The 22252-nt window shown below is 35.3% G+C and overlaps 4 protein-coding genes and 1 long non-coding RNA gene across 7 annotated transcripts; 2 read left to right on the top strand and 3 right to left on the bottom strand.

Annotated features, from left to right (window-relative positions):
• Positions 1 to 291: 291 nt before the first annotated feature.
• On the bottom strand, positions 292 to 3301 carry LOC108828014 (uncharacterized). 2 transcript variants are annotated; one of them, XM_018601556.2, is made up of 4 exons: positions 3148 to 3301; positions 1592 to 2779; positions 1319 to 1435; positions 292 to 1236 (listed from the first exon to the last, which is right to left on the bottom strand). In XM_018601556.2, exons 2-4 carry the CDS (start codon positions 2771 to 2773, stop codon positions 487 to 489), a joined length of 2049 nt encoding a protein of 682 aa, XP_018457058.1. In that variant the 5' UTR covers positions 2774 to 2779; positions 3148 to 3301; the 3' UTR covers positions 292 to 486. The 2 variants fall into 2 exon arrangements, with proteins under 2 accessions (XP_018457058.1, XP_018457059.1); XM_018601557.2 differs by having other exon boundaries at positions 1592 to 2809; positions 3148 to 3291.
• Positions 3302 to 5392: 2091 nt separating this feature from the next.
• Positions 5393 to 6704, top strand: LOC108823820 (acyl carrier protein 3, chloroplastic). The gene is made up of 4 exons (XM_018597103.1): positions 5393 to 5613; positions 5970 to 6062; positions 6181 to 6303; positions 6384 to 6704. The coding sequence occupies exons 1-4, from the start codon at positions 5560 to 5562 to the stop codon at positions 6507 to 6509; spliced, it is 396 nt and encodes a 131-aa protein (XP_018452605.1). The 5' UTR covers positions 5393 to 5559; the 3' UTR covers positions 6510 to 6704.
• A 1418-nt stretch (positions 6705 to 8122) lies between these two features.
• LOC108828195 (probable serine/threonine-protein kinase At1g54610) lies at positions 8123 to 11278 on the bottom strand. 2 transcript variants are annotated; one of them, XM_018601800.2, is made up of 8 exons: positions 11047 to 11278; positions 10588 to 10970; positions 10228 to 10512; positions 9831 to 10148; positions 9528 to 9755; positions 9331 to 9431; positions 8816 to 8933; positions 8123 to 8633 (listed from the first exon to the last, which is right to left on the bottom strand). In XM_018601800.2, exons 2-8 carry the CDS (start codon positions 10927 to 10929, stop codon positions 8334 to 8336), a joined length of 1692 nt encoding a protein of 563 aa, XP_018457302.1. In that variant the 5' UTR covers positions 10930 to 10970; positions 11047 to 11278; the 3' UTR covers positions 8123 to 8333. The 2 variants fall into 2 exon arrangements, with proteins under 2 accessions (XP_018457302.1, XP_018457301.1); XM_018601799.2 differs by having other exon boundaries at positions 10588 to 10963.
• A 1322-nt stretch (positions 11279 to 12600) lies between these two features.
• On the bottom strand, positions 12601 to 13365 carry LOC130500422 (uncharacterized). Its single transcript, XR_008939053.1, has 3 exons — positions 13103 to 13365; positions 12984 to 13023; positions 12601 to 12907 (listed from the first exon to the last, which is right to left on the bottom strand). It is a non-coding gene; the product is annotated as an uncharacterized LOC130500422 (long non-coding RNA).
• Positions 13366 to 17135: 3770 nt separating this feature from the next.
• Positions 17136 to 21081, top strand: LOC108823331 (phytyl ester synthase 1, chloroplastic). Its single transcript, XM_018596509.2, has 13 exons — positions 17136 to 17606; positions 18058 to 18109; positions 18251 to 18306; positions 18470 to 18628; positions 18741 to 18845; positions 18936 to 19045; positions 19146 to 19267; positions 19351 to 19459; positions 19539 to 19672; positions 19794 to 20157; positions 20238 to 20351; positions 20441 to 20532; positions 20614 to 21081. Exons 1-13 carry the CDS (start codon positions 17225 to 17227, stop codon positions 20912 to 20914), a joined length of 2100 nt encoding a protein of 699 aa, XP_018452011.2. The 5' UTR covers positions 17136 to 17224; the 3' UTR covers positions 20915 to 21081.
• The last annotated feature ends 1171 nt before the right edge of the window (positions 21082 to 22252 follow it).

The following is a 22252-nucleotide window of genomic DNA, read 5'->3' as shown; positions in this document are numbered from 1 at the left end:
AATCCCAACCTGAACGGGTAAACGCCCACCCCTAGTTACTATTACTCGTAAATACAGTTTTTGCGGTTGATAACGGCTCATATCATTTCAAAATAATCATATAAACCACTATAAATCGCTCCAAACCGCTATAAATCAAAAGCTAGTTTTGCAATAAGATCTAAATTTGGCTTATGTAGACAAGTTTTTGTAAAAAAAAAAGAAATAAATGGTAATCTCATAAAGAGAAGAGCAATTCGGTAAGATAGCCTTTTTAAGTTTTTATTATAAAATAGCAAAAGCAATTCAAAATGAAGAGAATATATATAAAACATTTATTTAAGAGAATATAAAAAAAAAAGTCTGCCCGAGGCCAATTGGTACAACGACGAATAAATAAAACCACAGTACAATCCAAGTTCGGGTGGAACCAACGAAAGCATGTCCAAATCCAAACATACATTAAACAGCAAATACATTTCAAAGGAAAGAGCTATAAAGTAGAAATCAGCGGTGAGAATAAGGTAAAGACCCTGAGTACGCATACCGGGACGTTAATGATGAAGGCGGAAACTCAGATTCAGCAATGCTTGGAGGGTATCTGCGAGATGATGACGATGATCGGTAGTACTCAGCCAATGAGTCCGGTGTAACATATCGGGAGTACAAGTCATCGTCTTCTCTTCCTGAAGAAGGCAGGTACGTCCTATGTAGTCTTTCAGGGCTACGGTACTCGACTCTGTGATACGGGTCTCTCCTGTAAGACTCCACAGGTGGCTCTGGCGCCAGGCGCCTAGAGCTTAGGTGATCATACGACGGGTGGTAGCTTCTCTCAGGCAAAAGAACTTCTCTACTACGCTCATGATGCCTCTCAATCTCTGCTTGTCTCAAAAGCCGCTCATGGTCCACCACAGATGGACGGTAAGAGTCCACCAGACGGTAAGAAGACTCAGGTGGCGGAACTGGATAATGCTGAGCTGGCTCTGCTCTTCTCAAGCCGTATGTTCTATACTCGCTTTCAGTGAGATATAGATCACGGGGTGGGTCTTCTCTGCGGGGCGGCTCTTCTCTGCGTCGTGGAGGAGGTGCAGCAGCATTGCGTGAGCTCCTTCCATGAGTTCTGCTGCTGCCGCCAGCAGCATAACGGTCATTGTCAGATCTTTTCCTTTCAGCAGGTCGAGGAACAGGGACTGGCAGAGTGTGAGTCAATTGTGCAGGGAGAGCAGCTGGTCGGAAAAGCTTTGTAAGCTTGAATACCTTCAAGAACACCATAACAGAGAGATGAATGAATATCTTCTTATATATGAACTTGAGAAGAAGAAAACTGATGGTTTTATACCTGTTTACGAGTTAGTTCTGTTTTGAACTTGTTTCTGTTGTTGTAATTCTCCTTGATTGCTTTCTTGAATTCGCTCTCAGGCAATGGTATACAATCACTAACCACCTTGAAGCGCACCTGAGATAAAAAAAATACAGAATATCATAAAAACTTATCCATAAAACAATTAAAATTCCGACAAGAAAAGAGAGGTCATATCATCCGCAAAGACTTAAGTTGTATAAATGAAGTTTCATAGATATAGCAAACATGTGTGAGAAACACAAAAGTTACCTGAGCGGGAAAGGATCCACCAAAAGCATTGCGCTCAAGTTTCATCCCACCCGCAGAGGAAGCTTGAAAAACTCCGTATAGGAGTTTGAGATCATAGTCATAAAGAAAAAGCTTAATCCCTGGCTTGATACTCATCACGTAATCCTTCCTTTTCTCTTGCACCCCCATCACACTGAACCGGAAACAATCGGGCCTAGTTTTGGCGTTGCACATGAAGATCAAACCAGCATGCTTCACATTCCCAGAACCATCCAGTTCCTTTTTCTCAAGGTCATCATCAGGCTTCTTTTTCCCCTCCTCTTCTATACTTTTCTGCTTTGCATCAGCAGCAGAAGCCACTACGACCTCTTCTTTCATTTGTTTCTTGTTTGAGCCTGAGACCTGTTTCCCACCTCTTCTCCTTTTGCGTTTCCTCCCACCAGCCATGCCAGTTTGGTCCTCGTTCTTTTGTTCGCTAGCATTAACATCCAGCGAGTTAGGTTTCTCAACGCCATTGGTTTGCTCGTTCACAGCTAACGAGTTGTTATTCTCTTGGTCATTCTGAGGAGTTCTTTTATCAGCTTCCTGCAATGTAATTGCAGTTTTAAGGGCGGCTCCTTGGACTTTCTTCCCCTTTAGTAATCTCTTCCCAACGCTCTTCAGAGCGCCAGCATCAGCATCTGCAGGAGACTCTGCGAGTTCTTCATCAGTAGATTCTATATCATCTTCTTCTTCTTCTTCTCCAAGAGAAGTTTCAGAATCTGCAACCTTCTTTGTTCCCTCCTCACCAAGAGAAGGATCTACAGTGGCATTCTCCTCACAAGCCACCACAGCAGCAGCAGCAGAAGAAGCAGAAGTGCCTCCTACTTTCAAAACTTTCTTTTTCACAACCTGCTTCACTCTCTTAACAATTTTCTTCTTTCCCGACAACCCCTTTGGATTTTCAACTCCGGAAGGACTTGCGCCTTCAACAGAGGTCTCATCACCCTCTGTTTTCTTCTCCTCCTCCTCAACAGAAGCAAGAACAGAGGCCTCCTCTGGTTTCTCATCATCCATGGAAGCTTCTACAACCTTGTCATCTCCAGCAGAGGTTTCTCCAACATCAGCCTCAGACTCAACCACATCCTTACCGGCCTCAAGGTCTTTCTCATTCACAACAACGACCGAGGCCTCCTCGATGGTTTTCTCATTCTCAGCGTCCATTTATCTCTAGAAAAAACAATTGGAGATTCTCAATCGCTGCAAATAAGCCTCACAGGTTAATTAAAATATGATTTCTAAAGCTTTGAAGAAGCCTCAACGGTAAACCGGAAGCTTCGACATAAGTAGATCGGACACATCCTGAGCTCACCAGACTACAATTACTTAATAAGGGAAACAGATTAACCAATCAATTCAATTCAATTCAATTCAATTCAATTCTTCATATGACATCAAAGATGGAATCGAATTTCGAAAAAAAAAAGAATAAAATCCCAAAAGAGAAGGTAACGATCACGAAAAAACCAAATTCATATCTCACAGCTTCCGATCAGATCTGATATGATCGAATTAATACAAAGATTTGAGAAGAATACCTAAAATCAGAGAGGCGATTTGAGAGCGAAACTCTCAGACTTTGTTCTACTGATTGAGATTCGGGTGCTAGGTTTTTTTTTTTTTACCCTTCTTTCGACGGCAGAGGAAGAAGGGATAATAACTGATTGATAGATATAAGTTATAACAAAGGACAAATCGGTTGTTAAAAAAAAAAATAAAAAAAAACAAAGGACAAATCGAAAAATTTTAAGTCTCTTTTAATGGATTATTGATTATAATGTAAAACAATTCTGGTTTTTTTTGTTTGTGCACCTGTAAAATAATTCCGCTAAATATTAATTTTTTATATTGTAACTATATTTTACTTTTAACAATTTTCAACTAAACTATATATTTAGTAAATATTTTCTGTTTTAGTTAACTTGAAATTGTATAATCTAAAAGTTTAAAATGATATACAATAAAATTAAAAATATTTAAATAAATTAAGTTAATACTTATAACAATTTCGAAATTTAAAATAAAACTAGCTAACGAAAATAATAATCAATTCAATAATGCAAGACTTTCAAATAGTTATAACAGTATATTAACAAAATTTAGTCTATAAGTCACTTAAAATATTAATAACATATATTGTACATAAGTTGAGAATATAAATTATTGAGAATGTCCATATATTATTTTATAGTACAATATATCAAATCATTATTTTATTATTAATTTTAAACTCTGAGCTTTTAAAAAAATATTTATTTTAAAACAAAATGGTAAAAACTATTAATTTAAAATCCATATATTTTAAACTATTAATTTTAAATTTTGAGATTTTAAACAAATGTTTCTTTGTAAGAATGGCACAAAATTAAGTAAAATAAACAAATCTTAAAGAATATAAAATTTTAAATAAAAATAAAATATTAATTTAAAATCCATATAACTCCCAATGTTGAAACTAAATATTATTTAAAATGTTCACATATAATTTCTAATTTACTAAATTTGCATATTAATTTGATATTTTAAGTAATTACAATTTCAAAATTTCGTTTTATCGAAATAAAATAAAATTGAATAGATTAACAAAGAAAAGATTTTTCACTAAAAATTATTAACTTGATATAAAGACTAAATATTTGAAAGTAAAAACAAATAATTTAATTAACCAGAAATATTTTGCTTTTAAAGAAATCATGTTTTTAAAAAGAAACAAAACTTTCAAAAAATCATATAAATGATAATTAACAAGTGTAAAAATAGTCTTGTTATTAACTTGATATTTATATTACCTTATTGAAAACTTAGCATAAGAAGTGTTTAACAAGAAAAGCAAATTTATGTTTTTCATTAATTTTTGTAAAAACAAAATTATGTCCACAGATGTTCTTTACAATAATATATATATATATATATATATATATTGTTATATCCAAAAAGGCAAAAACTGATACCAAACCCGATCCACACCAAGAATCGCATGAGTATCCAAACTTATCAACATATATATATTCATATTTATTATAATATTACTACATAAAATTAAAATTATAAATTTAAATATATTAGTTTGGGTATTTATGGATACAAACGGATACTTTGAATACAAAATGCTCAAATGAAATTGTTTCTATAGTACTTTCAGATAAAATAATCCATTCAAACTATTTTGTGAGTATTTTTTTGTTACTGTTGAATAAGTTTGGTTAAGTTGGTATAAAACACTGAAACTTAGTAAAAGAGTTTGGTTAGTTCGGTTACAAATATCTAAATTTGCATAAAATACAATGAATAATCAGTTATTTTATGTTTTCTATACATCAATACCGAACCAGTCTGGATCCAAAAAAAATGAATCTAACTTTTTTTATATCTAAAAAAACTGATATAAAAAAAAACAACTCGAATATTATTCAAATGAATAATTAAATGTGAAGAATCTTTTTTTTTTTGAACAACTCGATTTTTGGTTTGATTTTGAATCTGTTTTCTCGAGGTTAAAGTTCATAAGATCTAAGTGTCACAACTATATTTAACAATAATAAAAATGTATATTTATATATTTTGTTATTATTATTAAAAGCATAGCATAATTGTTTTGCAGTTGTTCCACATTATCATTCAGACCTATGGTTGGTGAATTATTTTTGATCAGAAAAGTAAAGTCTATGAATTATATTTTTAAAAAAACATTTTTAATTCAATTTGAGGCTTTTTCATATGAGTTTCTTTATTTCTTTTTTTTTTCTCCTCTAATTGACCAAATTGTATTTTTTTTCCTACCTGGATCTGCCAAGAACCTACTCCCCCTGACTTTGTTGGCATTCTCATTGGAATCTCAGAAAGACAGTCCTATAAAAAAGCTCTGTATCATTTCTGCTTCACCCTCTTCACTTTGCCTTCCCCGCCTCCTCCGTCTCACTCCGATATCTCTCTCTCCCTCCTTTGTATTCATGGCTTCCATGGCTACTGCCTCTACTTCCCTGCAGGCTCGTCCTCGCCAAATGGTCTCTCTCTCGCTACTTCACTAGAAAATCTCGAATCTCCACCTTTTTTACATTTAAACTGGTTCTTGTCGCGTGTAGTCAGATCTGATTATTTTCTCACCGATCTCGATCTAGTATTTTTATCCTTTTCAACGGTAGATCTTATTGTTGAAACGTCTCTATGACTCAATCATTTGTTTTTCTCGGATCTTAGGTATTTGATTATTCAGGAGCTTTGAATCTTGGTAGATCTGATTAATTGATTATTTCTCTTACATCATAAGTTATTACATAGACTTAGCTGCTTCTGTATATGTTCTGTGGGGTATTCAAGAAGCTAACCTCTGTTCTGTTTTTTTGTTTGAATATGATGGCAGGCAACTGCGGTTAGATGTTTTAGCCAGGGAAGCAGAAACAATCTTTCTTTTACGCTTCGCCAGCTTCCTACCCGCTTGAGCGTTTCTTGCGCTGTAAGCCTTTTTTTTTTTTTTTGTCTTTTTCCAGACACAAAATATAGTTACCGGATATGTTTATTGTCTTTTGCAAATATTGATCTTCTCCTTTTTTTGGTTAATTGTTGGTTTACAGGCAAAACCTGAGACAGTGGACAAAGTGTGTGAAGTCGTCAAAAAGCAACTCTCACTTAAAGCCGGCGACGAAGTTACGGCTGCCACCAAATTTGCTGCACTTGGTGCTGATTCTCTTGATACGGTACACTCACTATCTTCTGTTACCCAGCTTTTTTGGTTATTATGAAGGGAACAACAATTGGAAACAAGTTGTGTGTTCAGGTGGAGATTGTGATGGGCCTGGAGGAAGCGTTTGATATTGAAATGGCGGAGGATAAAGCACAGAATATTGCGACAGTCGAGGAAGCAGCTGAGCTCATTGAGGAGATCTTGAAGGAAAAAGCTTAAGTCCAATATCATTTATTACAGAACCAACAATGGAAACACTAAGCCCAAAACCACTTATCTTGTTATTGTTTGGTTAGGTAGAGACCACATCTGTCTGTTGAGATTTATGTTCGTTTGGGCAAAAATTATTACAAGGCTTGTATTTGACTTTTTTCATCTTTTTTTTTTTTTTAAACTTGGCTTCTTTTTTTTTCATCTTAAAACCTTTTACTTCCATTCTCCAGAAGTCACCTTACGATTTACGAATCGTTTTAATATATGTTGTTGAAAAGGAAAAGGTTTCATCTTAAAAGTTTTAATCGTGTGGAAATATTTAATACTAAATAAATTTCTCTTTCTAATTAATACATTAAAAATAATAGTAATAAGTTTGACAAAAAAAAAATAATAGGAATAAAATTGAACTTTTATTTAAAAAATTGCACTGAAAATATAAAACAATTTTTTTTATGAAACAAAAACAAAAATTTAAAACGATATTCTTTGGAGTATGAAAAGAAAAAAGTGAAAAAAATTGCACCTCCCTATAAATCCGTGTCCTCTGTTTTTCTCTTCTATTCATTAATTAATCGGTTCTTCGGTTTTTCTTGTTTGTTCACAGTTTGTTATCTTCAGTTAATTATTTCGTGGTATGTGTCTTTTTGATAAACATGCAAATTTTCTAGTGTATTATGTTCTCGACATGGAGGAAGAGTAGCAATTTAAGCATTCGATTTATAACCTTTCTGTTTCTCGTTGTACCCCGAAGGAAACACACTGTAAAAATTGTAGTTCTTAGTTTATTGGACAGGGTCATTAAGAGGGGTAAAATGTAGATCCAAACATACGAGGAGCAGAGTATTCTGGCTTTCTGCCGAAGAGAACTTCATATGGACTCAATTTGTTTGGAAGTGTTGATGATAGGAGTAAGTTACTCAGAAAACTTGCGGTAAAAAATGCATCAACCCCCATTTTTGTGATGTTTTGCTATCAAACAGCATTGACTACCCAAGTTCAGTGATATGTTTGTGCATCCTCCCACCAATCATATTTTTGATGTGCGTGATTGGTAATAAATTGCAATCAACAATCATTACATAATCATTACTGTTGTATTGCTGAGATGCCTGAAGGTGTGGTGGTGAGTTTTGTGATGAGTGCAGAAGCACCAATGGCAGAGTATGGAGAGTTAAGTTATCACATATATTATTGATTTCTCTCAAGTAAAACCACTGTAGTCTTACCTTGTTTTGAAACAGTTTGCAAGCGGCTTTGTAAGTCAAATCTGGAGACTGAGACACGGAACTTACACCGTCTAAAGTGTGAGCTGAATCATTGGATCCTAAGGTTTCAAATCTGTTGTGAAGAGTGACAGCTTTATCTAGCATGTACGGGATGAAGATGTCACTCTTTGTCCTAATACTCTGCTATCCCACTTGGAGTAGCCTTGGCCAAAGTTTCAAGCAAACTCGAACTTCACTCCTTTCTCAAGTGGGTTTTGCTTAACCTGATCACACAATCCCACTTGTTGCTTTGCTCCTTGAGCTTGTAGTGTTGACAGAAAATACATTCAAAACTTTTTCATACTTGAATCTCAAATCTAAATGAATTGTATTTATACAATAGCAACAAAAGGTAAGTCGAACAGATATATTTGAAATAATAGCAACAAAAAGGTAGTGTATATTACATAATATAACGTCATTATAATTATAAACACATTACAAGTCTACGCATATTTGAAAAGAATAAAACACTTTCTTCCCAAAGAATAATAAAGTTAACACTTACATTGTTATAAATTGAAGAAAAGAGCATTTGAAAGCAATTATATTTTTTTCTGGCTCAAGCCATCACTGCTCTCTTTCCTTTGCTGCTTTTGGTACTATCTTTCTTCCTTCTTGAAATGCCTGTGATGGGATGACCCAGAGGACCTGACCAGGTCTGAACTTGCGTTGGCGGTTCATCTTTTGAAAAATTGAAAGAAGTGGAAGTGAAGGACGAAGCCATGTCTGGTGGGACGAATGTCGGGTCTATGTGCTGCGAGGCCCCCAATGGTACCCCCATTGCTCCACCGTCCTGGTGTGGTGGAGGAAACTTCTCGCTCTTGCTTTTTGCGGTTGCGTGTGTGATTAATCTCCTCCTCTGTTTTTTTTTTGCGTGTCAAAGATAATGATAACGATATATTTACACTATTATTCAGCCATATCCTAATTCCGCAAACCCAATTAGTAACAACAACTATATGCATTATTATACCTAGAAGCAAACCTAATTCGAATCGCAGTAGAACAAAAGGAGAAGATATTGAGTTGAGAGGTGCTTACATCGACATTTGACTGAAGTTCTGCATTAGCTTCTGGAGCTGGAAGTGCTCTATTCGAACGCTCTCTGTGCCTATTCTTCCTTGCACCATCTCCTTGGGCTTTACTAGCAGCTCTTTGTCTGCACAGGAGATAAGTGTATGTCTATGCATGCCAACAGATGTAGTATAATATAGCTACAAGTAACAGTGGAATCAATAATCATATCTGAATTTCCAACTTATACCAAAGTCGGAACCTAAACTGAGTGGAACACAAGTGGTTTTCTTTTATGGTTCATTCTTGACAGAAAGAACAAGAAAAGTATACATACTACATTATTTTTTCAGTATGCAGACAACGAGATGAGTGGAGTACACAAATGTATACAAACCACCTCAGCAATCTGTACTCTCAGCATCAAGATTCAAGACTCGTGTCATGATTAATAACAGCTTTCATGAGCCCGTGGGAAGAATTGTAAAGTTATTTCCAGGATCATGAGAAACAATACAAAAAGCAATGATTACAACACTAACCTTCGAGTTTCTTCATCTCGTCGCTTTGCATCCATTTCTTTGCTGGGTGGATACTTTGGGAGATCAGCAGGTTCACAGGCATATGGGTCGCTTGTAAAGAACTGTACAGAAGAGTAAACTAATTCAATCCTGCCAGCAACATCATCAAACCAGTACATGTAAAAAAACAGTAACAGAACCAAAAGTAAGAAACATACTTCACTATGTAAAGCAGCAGTTGCAGTTTGGCGGTTCTCAGGTTCAATAGAAAGAAGGGAGTCAATGAGAGGAAGAGACGAAGGTGGAAAATCTTTAAACGTCTCTCTAATGCATCTTGGGTATGGTTCACGTGGTTTGTATATCGCTCCGTGTGTAAATTTTCCTTTTTTCCAGTAGTCCTCTGATGGTGAACCACATAGCTTGTAAATCTTATGGAGCTGCTCCACCTAATTCCATCAGAAAAAAGCGCCACACTAAGTATGAATATTACAAATGATGATTCGACCAGATAGATAGATTACCTCTGTTCGACCAGGCATAATAGGTCTTCCGGCCAAAAGCTCAGCTAAAATACAGCCGGCGCTCCAAAGATCAATACCAACACCATAGTCAGTGGCCCCAAGAAGAAGCTCGGGAGCTCGGTACCATAGCGTGACCACTCGGCTAGTCATGGCCCGCTTGTGATTAGGATCAAAAATAGTGGCCAGTCCAAAATCAGCAATCTTGAGGACCCCACCGTCGTCAATAAGAAGATTCGATCCTTTGATGTCACGATGAAGCACACCACGGCTATGACAATGCTCCATACCAGATAACAACTGACGCATTAAACATTTCACCTGAGAGAGTAAAAACAGCTCTTAGCAAAGAGACACGAAATGGCATTATATTTTAGTTTATCAAATCTTAAAGACTAACCTCAGGTTGAGAGAAGTTGACAAGAGGGCTAGAAGCAAGACCAGCCAAATCATGATCCATATACTGAAACACAAGGTACAAGCTACAAGACATCCTGGAGGTAACCAAACCTTCCAACTTAACCACATTGGGATGATCAAGCCTGCGCAGTACAAGAATCTCTCTAGCCATAAACTTGACGCTCTCAGGCTCCAAGTTATCAAACCGAACCTTCTTAAGCGCCACGATTTTACCAGTCAGCATATCCTTAGCTTTGTATACATTACTGTACGTTCCTTGTCCAATCTATAAAAATAAAATAAAAAAAGGTATTCAATTTATACCCAAAAAAGAAGCTTTAGTAAAAGCCGAACTAAAAACCTTATCGATCTTCTCGAAAGTGTCGGCCTTTCGAGGAACCCAGCCGTTAAGAGCTTCACCACAAGCATCAGAGAGCCAAGAAGGCCAGCCAGCAGCGACCTGTTCGCCTCGCCAATGCTTAGAGGGATTACTAAGGCGTGGGTTAGGCTTTGTTGACCTTCTCCGATCTCCTTTCGGTTTCTTATCTTCCTTGGGAGGAGAAGCCTCCTCCTCGTCATGCTTCTTCTTCTTCTCTACATCACTCACTTGCACTGTTTCTCCTGTTTTGGAGGTCTTTGTTAGCTTAATTTCAGATGTCGTCGTCGTCGCCGCCGCCTTAGAGGACGAGAAGACACACCCCATTGTTATCAAACGCTATGCTTTCAGCTTCCGAAACCTACGAACTGGAATGTGTGAAGGTATTAAAAAACGAAGTTGATCTGAGATTTAATTAGGTCAAAATCGAGGAGAATCCCTAACCCTAATCAAATGATTCCGACTTCCTCTCCATGGAAGCTCGAGCTTTGCGGTGAGGAGAAGAAAAGAGAAGAACAGTGAGTTGAGGAATCTGACGGAGGAGTTGAGGAGCAGAGATCGAATCTTTGGAGGTTGAAACTGTTGCTTGAGAGAGAGAGAGAGAGAGAGAGAGACTGGCAGCTAGCGGATGAGCGAGAAGTGCGAGTAGTAGGCGAGCGTTTTTTTTTCTTCTTTGGCACAACTTTGTATTTAATTTCCTGATTTTTTTTTTCTTTTCTTGTAAAATCAACTGAAACCTACCCGGATTAATTAACATTTAATAGTTGTTGGTAAAAACTAAAAACAATGTTGGTTACTTTATTTTTTCCTTAAATGTTAGACAGTAAAAAATGGTGCATACAATTTTTTTGAAACAGGAGGCTAGTTCATCTTTGTTTAAGATTTTAACAATTATTTCCTTTTTGATATGACAAAAATGTCTTAGAAATAAAAGAAAATTGAATTATTCTCGTGGATAAAAGTTTTCTGAAGAAAAAGTGACTTTTTGAGTAAATCGAAATTGTTTTAAAAGACAATTGTTTTAAGTTTTAAAATAAAAGATAAATTATCCTTGGGATTTTCCAAAGAGAAAGTGATTTTTAAGTAAACTGAATTTCTTTTAAACAAAATCTTAAAACTTAAAATGAAAATAAATTAGTACAGCTAAGATTTTTTCTCAAGAATGAGTGATTCCGAATAGATAAAAATTCTTTTTAGTTTAGGTATAGATATTATATATTTTTGTAATGTAAATTTAGCAACACTATTCTCATAAGATCTCTTGTTAGTTGTTGGTAGTGGGTAAACCAAAATGGCAAATCTATAAAATTATATCGAATAAGTTTGGGCATTTAGGATATCGTTTGGTTTGGTTATTTCAGAGATGATTTATTTTCAGTTCGATTTGAGTGATTTTGGATTCGGTTCGAGTTATTTTGGACTCGGTTTGATTCAGATAAAATTAGAAACCAAAAAATACTAGGAAAATACAATTTCAAGTTTCTATATTACCGAGTGTGAATTTGGTATTTGAATATTTTTATACTAATTATTTATACTAATCATAAATAATTGGATGCAACTATAAAAAATATGAACAAACAAAAAAACATTACTTTGTTTTTTATCCATTTGGAAACCATTTTTTACCAGGGATATATCATGTGATATCAGAACAATCTCTAGACCGGTAATCACTACAAGAAAACATGTCTGTTGCAAGAGAAAATAGCATCGCAATTCCGTTGCAAATCGCGATTTGCAACGGAATTGCAAGAAAAGTCAGTTCCTCGCAAATCCTTGCTTGCAAATCAAAAACGCTCGCAATTCTCTCGCAAATTTGCAACGGAATGATTTTCCTCGCAAATTTGCAACGGAACTATTTTTCTCGCAAATTTGAAACGGAAAAACATTCCTCGCAAATTTGCAACGGAAAAACATTCCTCGCAAAATTGCAATAGATTTGCAAAAAAAAATTCCCTCGCAAATTTGTCTCAGGATATTAAAAAAAATACAAAATAAAAAATATAAATAAATATATATAACGAAACTGGTATTTATATATACATACAGATACATATTTAAATACATGAATATATTAAAAACCTAAAAAACTTATAACAAACTGGTTTAGTTAATTGAACCGGTTTAACAAAACCTAATTAAGTGTAATCTAACTAAACTTAACCAAACCTAATTCTAAAAAAAAATTTAACCCTACAAAATAAATCAGCCGACTCCTTCCCTCCTCCGCCGCACCACCACCACAGTGACCACCGCTGGTTGTCTCCTTACACATCAAGCTTCTTCTCAATCCTTCACCTCCCTTTACCAAAACAAAAAAAAATCAGATATAAACAGGGGGAGAGACAAAGAGATAGAGAAAGAGAGAGAGGACGAACCATGGCGGGTTCCGTCCTATTTTGCCTTGCTTCCTCCAGCCTGAAAACAAACATATTCAGTTCAAAACAGAGAGACAGAGACAGAGACGGGTGGACAGAGAGAGAGAGAGAGGTCGAACCATGGTGGTGAGGCGTGCGATAAAGTAGATCTGGCGGTGTGTGTGAGAGAGAGAGAGAGGAGAGCTGGCGGCGAGGATAGCTTGAGAGAACTGGATTCGGCGAGGAGAGAGACGAGAAAGTGAGATCCAGCGAGGAGATAGATTTGAGAGTGGGAGAAGACACAAGGTCAGCGAGAAAGAGAATCCGAGAGATGGTGGATAAAAAAATCTCTTGTTTCTTTTTTTTTTCTGACGGCACGAACAAAAGATTGAATTAGGTTTATGTCATTATATACGGTCCCCATTATATACTAACCCTAGTCTGGAAACTCTTTTTTTTTTTTTTTTTTTTTGGGAAAATAGTTTTGCAACGGAATTGCAACGGAGTCCTCGCAAGTTCCTCGCAAATTGCAACGGAAATTAATCCCTTGCAAATTTGCAATAGATTTGCGAGGGAGCCATTGCAATTTCCTTGCAAATTTATAGTTAAAGTGTTTTAGGGTTTTGTTATGTTTTCTATACACTAATATTTTTCTTTATATTTACTTTTTGAAATTTACTATATAGAAGTTAAATAATAAAAAAATATTAGTTTTAAGACTGTAGTTAGAGTTTATGGTATTGGTTAATTTGGAGTATAATATATATAGGGTTTAAGGGTTAAAAGTTTGGGGTATTGATTTAAGATTTTAAGCTAAAGTTTGAAAATAAATTTGAATTTATTTTAAGAATTATAATTACGTTTGAAAAGCTTTTATTTAGAGTTTTGATTTAAAGTTATCTATTTAGAATAGAGGTTGAGTATAAGGTTAAAGGTTTAGAGTATTGAGATTTGAGATTGATTTTTGAAGAAGAAATAATTTTGAGTTTAAATTAAATATTTTAAGTTAAATTTAAGATTTGGTGTTAGAATATTAAAGTTTGAAGTTTGTGTTTGGATTTTAGGGTTTAAAAATCATTTAGGGTTTAGGGATTTAAAAAGACAAACTAAAGATTGAAAACATGGATTTGCAAGGAAATTGCAACGAGTCTCTCGCAAAACCATTGCAAATATGCAAGGGAAATTAGATTCTCTCGCAAATTAGCAAGGGAATTGCGAGGGGATCTTTGCAAATTCCTTGCAAACTCCTTGCAAATCAAATAACTTTAGAGTTTCATTTGGGGGTTTGGTATATTTTTGATGGATTACTATGTATTTGTATTTGTTTAAAAATTAATTAATGTGATTTTTTTTTGGAAATTTACTTGATGTGTATTTATTGTATAAATTATAAAATTTTGATATTTAGTACTTACTAATATTAGTTCAAGTTTCGAATTGTGAGAAAACAAGATAAACATATAAAATTTTTATTTAGAGTTTAGATTTAAAGTTATGAACTTAGAATAGAGGTTGAGTATAAGGTTAAAGATTTAGAGTATTGAGATTTGAGATTGATTTTTGAAAAAGAAATAATTTTTGAATTTATATTTAATATTTTAAGTTAAATTTAAGATTTGGTGTTAGAATATTAAAGTTTGAAGTTTGTGTTTGGATGTTAGGGTTTAAAAAATCATTTAGGGTTTAGGGATTTAAAAAGACAAACTAAAGCTTGAAAACATAGATTTGCAAGGAAATTGCAACGAGTCTCTCGCAAAACCCTTGCAAATTTGCAAGGGAAATTAGATTCTCTCGCAAATTAGCAAGGGAATTGCGAGGGAATCTCTACAAATTCTTTGCCAATTCATTGCAAACTCCTTGCAAATCAAATAACTTTAGGGTTTTATTTGGGGGTTTGGTATATTTTTGGTGGATTACTATGTATTTGTATTTGTTGTTTAAAAAATTAATTAATGTGATTTTTTTTTTTGAAATTTACTTGATGTGTATTTATTGTAAGTTATAAAATTTTGATATTTAGTACTTACTAATATTAGTTCAAGTTTCGAATTGTGAGAAAACAAGATAAACATATAAAGTTCTTGCAAATCCTTTGCAAATTTGCAAGAGAATTTTTTTCCTTGCAAATTTGCAAAGGATTTGCAAAAAAGATGTAACTACCATCGCAAATCTCTTGCAAATTTGTGAGAGAAACGTTTTCCTCGCAAATTTCTTGCAAATTTGCAAGCGAAACGTTTCTCTCGCAAATTTGCAAGAGACTTGCGAGGATTATATATTTTCTTGCAATTTCGTTGCAAATACGTTGCAAATTTGGGAGGAAAATTTTCCCTTGCAAATTTCCATTGCAATAGGCTTGTTTTCTTGTAGTGAATATTTTTTCATCTTCTATTTTTTTCCATCATCATCTTCTTCTTTTCAAGTTGTAAAACAAGTACAGGAAAAAGAGATTGAAAAGAAAAAGTCAATAAAAAAGTATATTGGAAAAAGAGAAAAAAAGAGACAACAACAAAGAAGTTTGTTTCAGTTTCTAAAGTTTTATCATTTTTCCTTTTTATCTCTTGTTTTCTTCTTGGATCATTTGTATTTTGGGTGGTCAATGATTAACATCGTACTGGTCGGATAGTTCTATAAGACCTTTTGAGAATCGCTACGTGAGGTCAATAAGAGAGTTGAGCTTTGAGCGATCAAACACGTGAGAGAAACCCTTTGTGTGCTTTCTCTACTAAATGTTTGATTGTTTTTGCAGGAACAATGTCCGAACTTGATGGTGAGAATATGACTCCAAATAGTACACAACAACCTAATGCAATCATCCTATTGATGAGTGTTTTGATGGCTGAGATGCAGCGCATGATGACTTAGGAGATGGAGGTTGTCCATCAAAGACTTTACCAAGTGCAAGAGGAGTCACAACAAAGTCATTAGTAAAACTCTGGTGTCAAAAACGTAGCAACTTGCCACGTAATCGTTCGTAGCAAATCGTAGCATTTTGAACGGTTGTATGTATCAAAATTATAGCAATTTGCCAGGCTTGATGGCCGGATTACGTTTTTCCAGCGATCGCACGGGCCCTTGCAGGGATTAGAACCAAAGCATGGACACGTCCTCCTTTCGGTGTTGTCAAATGTAATTTTGATGCAGCATTTAATCTTATGAAAACCAAGTAAGGGCGTGCTGGATTATAAATTTATACGTGACCACTTGGGAAGTGTGAAGTATTGGGGTTTGGAAGATTTGGGCCTTAAAAAGTGGGATTTCATTGAATATGCTTTTGCATGCTGGACCAAACTACGTTTTCACTTCCATTTCAATATTCTGTATTCGGCCCAAAAAATGGTTTTGTTTCTCAAACATGAAAGCATGTAAAGGAGAAGTGTGGTACGGTACGTGAGATCAATGTGAATATCTGTGGTCATAGATGTTGAAACGGAGACGGAAGGAAGTGAATACATCCAAATTCTACGCGCGTTGAATCTATGCTTACTTTGTGTCTTCTATATTTACCGTTAAAAACCTTACGGAACCCAATTGAACACGTCTTGCGTGTGAACTAACTCCTCAAAGGACAATACACCAACCTTACATTTTGTTTTTATTGCTATTTTCTTCCAATGTACAAAGAAATGATTACATAATAAAAGGAAGATATTTGAAAAAAAAAAACTGAAAGGAACATAGGAAAACGACGATGAAAAGTACGATTGCTTGTTTTTGTTTCTTGTTACATATTTGCCTAACTGAGTAATCTTGATTAGGACTCTAAGAGAGAATAAAACCTCAAGCAAATTTTACCAAAATATAAAGACTAAGATGAAAACCCTTAAATTTTGAAGATTAGAAGGTTTAATGGAGATGCTCCAAGTTTTTTTTTTTGAATTCCCAATTTAAAATTAATTGACTTGAACCAAGTTTTTTTATATATTAGATAAGTTTATTCATAGTGTGATTTTTTTTCTTTGACATGGAAAACTATGTAAAATATTTAAATTATTTTCTGATTAATTTTGTATAAATTGATTTGGTACTAGGTTATACTTCTGCCCAACCTTGCGTGTTATTAGATCTATCTCAAACCCGAACACTGAAAATAAAATATCTTTATTTATTTGTTGGCTGGCCTGGCACAAACAGTGAAAAAGTTTGTAAAACGTCTGTATCATCATTTCCCTATTTTTTTCTCTTTAAACAAAGCTCTATTTTCTCTTTTGTAAATTTTAAGAGGAATCGCTTCTCATTGCTTGCCAGACTAAAAAAAGGGCAAAATGGCAACAACAAGAACAAGTTCAAGTCTTTTGGCGTTGCCAAGTTTCAGATCGAATTGTAACCAAAGACCCAGTTTAAAGGTAAGAGCTCAGGTTTCGGGTGATAAGGCGGCTTCCGTGGAGCAGCCAGTGAACGGTTATGTCTCTGTGTCTAATGTCCAAAACCCAAAAGGAAGCGAAGTTAATGGGAAATTAAAATTTCAAAGGAAAGACGAAATTGAGCTGTTATGGGATGATGGGTATGGCTCCAAATCTGTCAAGGATTACTTTGCTGCTGCTAGAGAGATTTTGAAGAAGCCTGACGGTGGACCTCCACGGTGGTTTAGTCCCGTCGATTGTGGCCAACCAATCAAAGATGCTCCTACCTTATTCTTCTTACCTGGTAAAAAATTAGACACACATATATATATATATATATATATATATATATCAAAGTTTGGGTTTTTTTCTTTTTGAACTTGATTGCAGAAACTGATTTTGCTTCTTTCTCCACACAAGTAATTGGGTTTTGTGTGTAAAGTCTCTTGTTTCCACCTTCATTTTTGTGTTTTCATAGAGCAAAAGCTTGATTCTTTACTCTGTTTTTAACTGTTTTTATCTCAAAGTTCTAAGCTTTCCCAATAATTAATGACTAGTGGTTAATATTCTTACAAAGTTTTGATGGGAGTTACTAAAGGTGTTATAGAACTTGATTGTTGGGGCTGTTTTTGTTAAAAATGTAAAGACTGAGCCTCTAATGAGTAATGGGTTTCTACTGTTCTTTTATCTGATACGTAGACAATCTAGTCAAAGTTCGAAGCTTTTTCGATAATTTTGACTATCTGGTAATGCAGGGATGGATGGCACTGGGATGGGTATTGTTCCACATCAAATAGCTCTTGGGAAGTATGTTCACTCTCTTTGTTAATTATTATTACCTTCCCTGAAACGACATTTGACTAAGAAATATACAAATGGAGACATATACTTTGACACCCAAAGTTGCAGAAGCAGTAGTATCTAATGCACTAGAACTAATCTTAACAGGGCTTTTCATGTCTGGTGCTTGCATATTCCAGTACATGATCGAACTCCATTCCAAGGTAATCTATGCTGATTGTTATTAGTTATCAAATGGTAACCTAGTACATGATCGAACTCCATTACAATTATATTACAGACACACACATTTGGCTATGCTGATTGTTATTAGTTATCCACTCATATTTCTCTGTGTATTCTCTACTATTGGCTTTACCATAAAAGGGCTGGTGAAAATAGTCGAAGATGTATTGAGGCAAGAGCATGCTACACGTCCAAATAAACCTATATATCTTGTGGGTGATTCCTTTGGAGGATGTATGGCTCTTGCTGTTGCTGCCAGAAACCCTTCATTAGATTTGGTGTTGGTACTAGTCAACCCAGGTCAGTAATTTTTTTTTTTTAATTTTATTGTGTAGCTTCTCTGTATGCATACATTACACATAACACTTTTTTTTTATATGTGTGACCAAATATATTTTTTCCTTTGCTTTAGCTACATCGTTTGAGAGGTCACCGCTACAGCCGATGCTGCCTATACTAGAGATGGTGCCAGAAGAGCTTCATTTTACTATTCCATATGCTCTAAGCTTTATTATGGGTAACATTAATTGTAACAAATAAGATCCTTTTTTTCTTTTTCTTGTTAAAATAATCTTTTACTTAGAGGCTTTCTTGATAAAATAATTAGGTGATCCGATAAAGATGGCTTCAATTGGTATCGACAACCAGCTTCCAGCAGGAGTAAAACTGAATAAGTTGAGAGAGAAGCTTACTAACTCCATGCTTCCTCTTCTCTCTGTGAGTGTCTTTTTTAACACATTTATTTGTGTTCTGTTTCTACACAAAGATGACATCTTCTTCTTCTTCTTCTTGTTCTTTTTTACCATGCGCTTTTTAGGAGCTCGGTGGAATTATTCCTAGAGAAACTTTACTTTGGAAGCTAAAGTTGCTGAGATCTGGTGCTGCTTATGCAAATTCTCGCATCCATGCTGTTCAAGCTGAAGTCTTACTCCTTGCTAGGTTAATATCTTCTTCCTTATTGTATTGCATTTCTTGTTCAGTTAAAGAAATAAATTTTGAATTTTTGTTACGGGCTTTTACAGTGGAAAGGACAGGATGCTTCCTAGCCAAGAAGAATCGAAAAGGCTATATGGGTTACTAAAAAACTGTACCGTTCGATGCTTCAAGGAAAATGGGCATACCCTTTTACTTGTAAGTATTTTCATCAGAGGAATGTTAGTTACTATATTATTCGTTCAATTCACTATAACTACTACTCATATTGTTCCAGGAAGATAGCATCAGTTTGCTCACGGTTATAAAAGGTACATGCAAGTACAGACGCTCACGTAGATATGATTTTGCTTCTGATTTCTTACCTCCCAGTAAGGGAGAACTTGATTTTGCCCTTCAGGAACTACTCAGGTTACTTCTCTAAGCCTTGCTTTGAGACCCAAATGTGTGTTCTCATGTCATAGTAGTAGGGATGTTAATATTTTAGTAGTAGTATCTGTTCTGAATTTTTCTTTTCTTTTGTGACAAGCAGGGTCTTAAGAAATGCTGTTAGTTCTGTGTTTTTGTCAACTATGGAAGATGGTAGGATAGTGAAGGGACTCGCTGGTGTTCCAGACGAAGGTCCGGTGTTACTTGTTGGTTACCACATGCTGATGGGGTTGGAACTCGGTCCAATGTCCGAGGCATTTATCAAAGAGAAAAACATTCTCTTCCGTGGGATGGCGCATCCGATTCTTTACGCAGAAAACGAGTCAGGTAAGGGTTTTGATTACGTGGACTGGATTAAAGTATTTGGTGCCTACCCTGTCACCGCAACCAATCTTTTCAAGCTCTTGTCTTCTAAGTCTCATGTTCTTCTCTATCCCGGCGGTGCCCGAGAGGCTCTCCATAACCGGGTTAGCCCCCCATCTTCATACCCTCTTTGATGGAAACTTCCATATGGCTTTTTGAAGTCTTTTAACTGTTTTGTTTGCAGGGTGAACAATACAAACTGATTTGGCCAGAGCAGCAAGAGTTTGTAAGAATGGCAGCACGGTTTGGCGCAACTATAGTTCCATTTGGAACGGTTGGTGAAGACGACATAGCTGAAGTAAGCAGCTCTCTGCCTTTTTAACGTTTTGCATTTGTGCAGTTCTTGAAAACGAGGCAAATCTTTACTTTACTTTTTGGCCATTGCAGTTGGTTCTTGATTACAATGACCTGATGAAGATTCCGTTTCTCAGTAACTATATCTCGGAAGTAACTCGCGATACCAAAGACTTTAAGTTGAGGTAAATATTGCTTTTTACTTGAAAACAATCAAAGCCTTTTAATGAGTGTTGTGATATTTATATATATATATATATATATAGGGAAGAATCAAGTGGGGAGGTAGCAAACCAGCAACTCTACTTGCCAGGGCTCTTACCGAAAATCCCTGGTCGGTTCTATTACCTGTTTGGGAAACCGATACACACTAAAGGAAGACCAGAACTTGTGAAAGACAAAGAAGCAGCAAAACGGGTTTACTTGGAAGCGAAAGAGGAAGTGGAGAAAAGCATAGCCTACTTGTTGAAGAAACGTGAGGAAGATCCGTACAGAAGTGTTGTGGATAGATTAAGTTACAGTTTGACTCACCTTCCTGAGAATGATGTCCCTTCTTTCGAACCATGATTTGAACATAAGCTGGTAAGCTTTTAGTAAATCTCATTAAACAAAACAAGCTGTCATGTCAATGATTATGTTGTCTTTTATAGAAAAATTCAGTATATATCCCAAATTTTATATAAATGTAACTGTTTAATGCACAGGAGAAGTGTTATTGATGTTCATTGCTCGTAGAACCTCTTTTTGGTTACATGCAGCAAGATAGTAGTATCTACATTAAATATAGGATCATCTTCTTAACTTGATTTCTCAACTCCATTCTTTAGTATCTGTCAGAATTATAATTAGACCAATTCAATTTCCTATTAGTTTTAAATTTTGGGTATAATATATATATATCAAAGAAAAGTGTTATGAATATTATGGTACATTATTGAAAGTCCTATATATATGTAGTTAGCTACAAAATAAGAATGCTGAAGGCAGTGAAACGGAAGAGACGGTAGGAGGAGAGAGAGAGAGTGTGTGTGTGTGTGTGCGCTTGTTTATGTAAGACTCGAATAAGGGCCACGAATTAGCCGAAATCATAGGGCAGAAGAATTAAAATGCACTCTCTGAATCATTCAACATTGACGTTTTCCCTCTTTATCTCCTTCTCTCTTTCCGTTTTTTCCTCTTTCGATCAATCTGATCCCCACTTCATCAGGCCATCTCAAGGATCCCTTTTCATCTTTTTAATTTGTCTCCCTATTCTTGTGAAAATTATGAGGAGTTTGGTTTCTATTTTTGTCACACGGAGTGGTTCTCATTAGTAATTTTGTGGCGGGGAGTGAGTGCTGAAATCTCCATGTGTTGTTTGTCTAGGTATTCACAAATTTCATAGGTTCCTTGTGTCCCAAGTCACCCTCTCGATCTACTACTTACGAGTTACGATACTTTCTCCCCATGGATAAGGGTTTTGTTTACTGAGGAATTAATTAGCTGCTGAGATTTGGATATCAAGCCTCTACAAATGGTATTTTATTAATTTCCTTAATAATCGTTTACTCAATTAATCTGTAAGATAATTAGAAGGAACAATGAGATGAGAAACCAAAACAAGACATGATTTATATACTACATTGTTAGCAATCATCTGATACAAGAGCTTGAAAGATTTTATCATTCCAGCAGATACTAGATTTAGTAGCAATTAAAGCCTATATAGTATACCTTTTTGTCGCTCTTGCTATTCACAATTAGTTTGTGCTATAAGCATTTTTACTATTTAAAGTTTGTGCGATTGTCTTTCAAAAACTGTTTTTTTTCCCCTTCTTGGTAAACTGCAGGGGACTCCAGTTAACATCATTGTAGGCTCTCATGTCTGGGTTGAAGACACAGATGTGGCTTGGATTGATGGGCAAG

The sequence above is a fragment of the Raphanus sativus genome, chromosome 9 (genome assembly GCF_000801105.2).
Source record: "Raphanus sativus cultivar WK10039 chromosome 9, ASM80110v3, whole genome shotgun sequence".
Taxonomy (NCBI): Eukaryota; Viridiplantae; Streptophyta; class Magnoliopsida; order Brassicales; family Brassicaceae; genus Raphanus; species Raphanus sativus.
This window is presented reverse-complemented; position numbering and strand designations above follow the sequence as displayed.

Coding starts and splice junctions, on each gene's coding strand:
- LOC108828014 (XM_018601556.2), bottom strand. CDS start 2,773: ATGGACGCTGAGAATGAGAAAACCATCGAGGAGGCCTCGGTCGTTGTT. Junction 1,436..1,591: donor GTGGATCCTTTCCCGCTCAG/GTAACTTTTGTG, acceptor TTTTTATCTCAG/GTGCGCTTCAAGGTGGTTAG. Junction 1,237..1,318: donor CAGAACTAACTCGTAAACAG/GTATAAAACCAT, acceptor GTGTTCTTGAAG/GTATTCAAGCTTACAAAGCT.
- LOC108823820 (XM_018597103.1), top strand. CDS start 5,560: ATGGCTTCCATGGCTACTGCCTCTACTTCCCTGCAGGCTCGTCCTCGC. Junction 5,614..5,969: donor AGGCTCGTCCTCGCCAAATG/GTCTCTCTCTCG, acceptor ATATGATGGCAG/GCAACTGCGGTTAGATGTTT. Junction 6,063..6,180: donor GCTTGAGCGTTTCTTGCGCT/GTAAGCCTTTTT, acceptor GTTGGTTTACAG/GCAAAACCTGAGACAGTGGA.
- LOC108828195 (XM_018601800.2), bottom strand. CDS start 10,929: ATGGGGTGTGTCTTCTCGTCCTCTAAGGCGGCGGCGACGACGACGACA. Junction 10,513..10,587: donor CTTTCGAGAAGATCGATAAG/GTTTTTAGTTCG, acceptor TTATTTTTATAG/ATTGGACAAGGAACGTACAG. Junction 9,756..9,830: donor TTATGCCTGGTCGAACAGAG/GTAATCTATCTA, acceptor TGATGGAATTAG/GTGGAGCAGCTCCATAAGAT.
- LOC108823331 (XM_018596509.2), top strand. CDS start 17,225: ATGGCAACAACAAGAACAAGTTCAAGTCTTTTGGCGTTGCCAAGTTTC. Junction 18,307..18,469: donor TGATCGAACTCCATTCCAAG/GTAATCTATGCT, acceptor TTACCATAAAAG/GGCTGGTGAAAATAGTCGAA. Junction 20,158..20,237: donor GAGAGGCTCTCCATAACCGG/GTTAGCCCCCCA, acceptor TTTTGTTTGCAG/GGTGAACAATACAAACTGAT.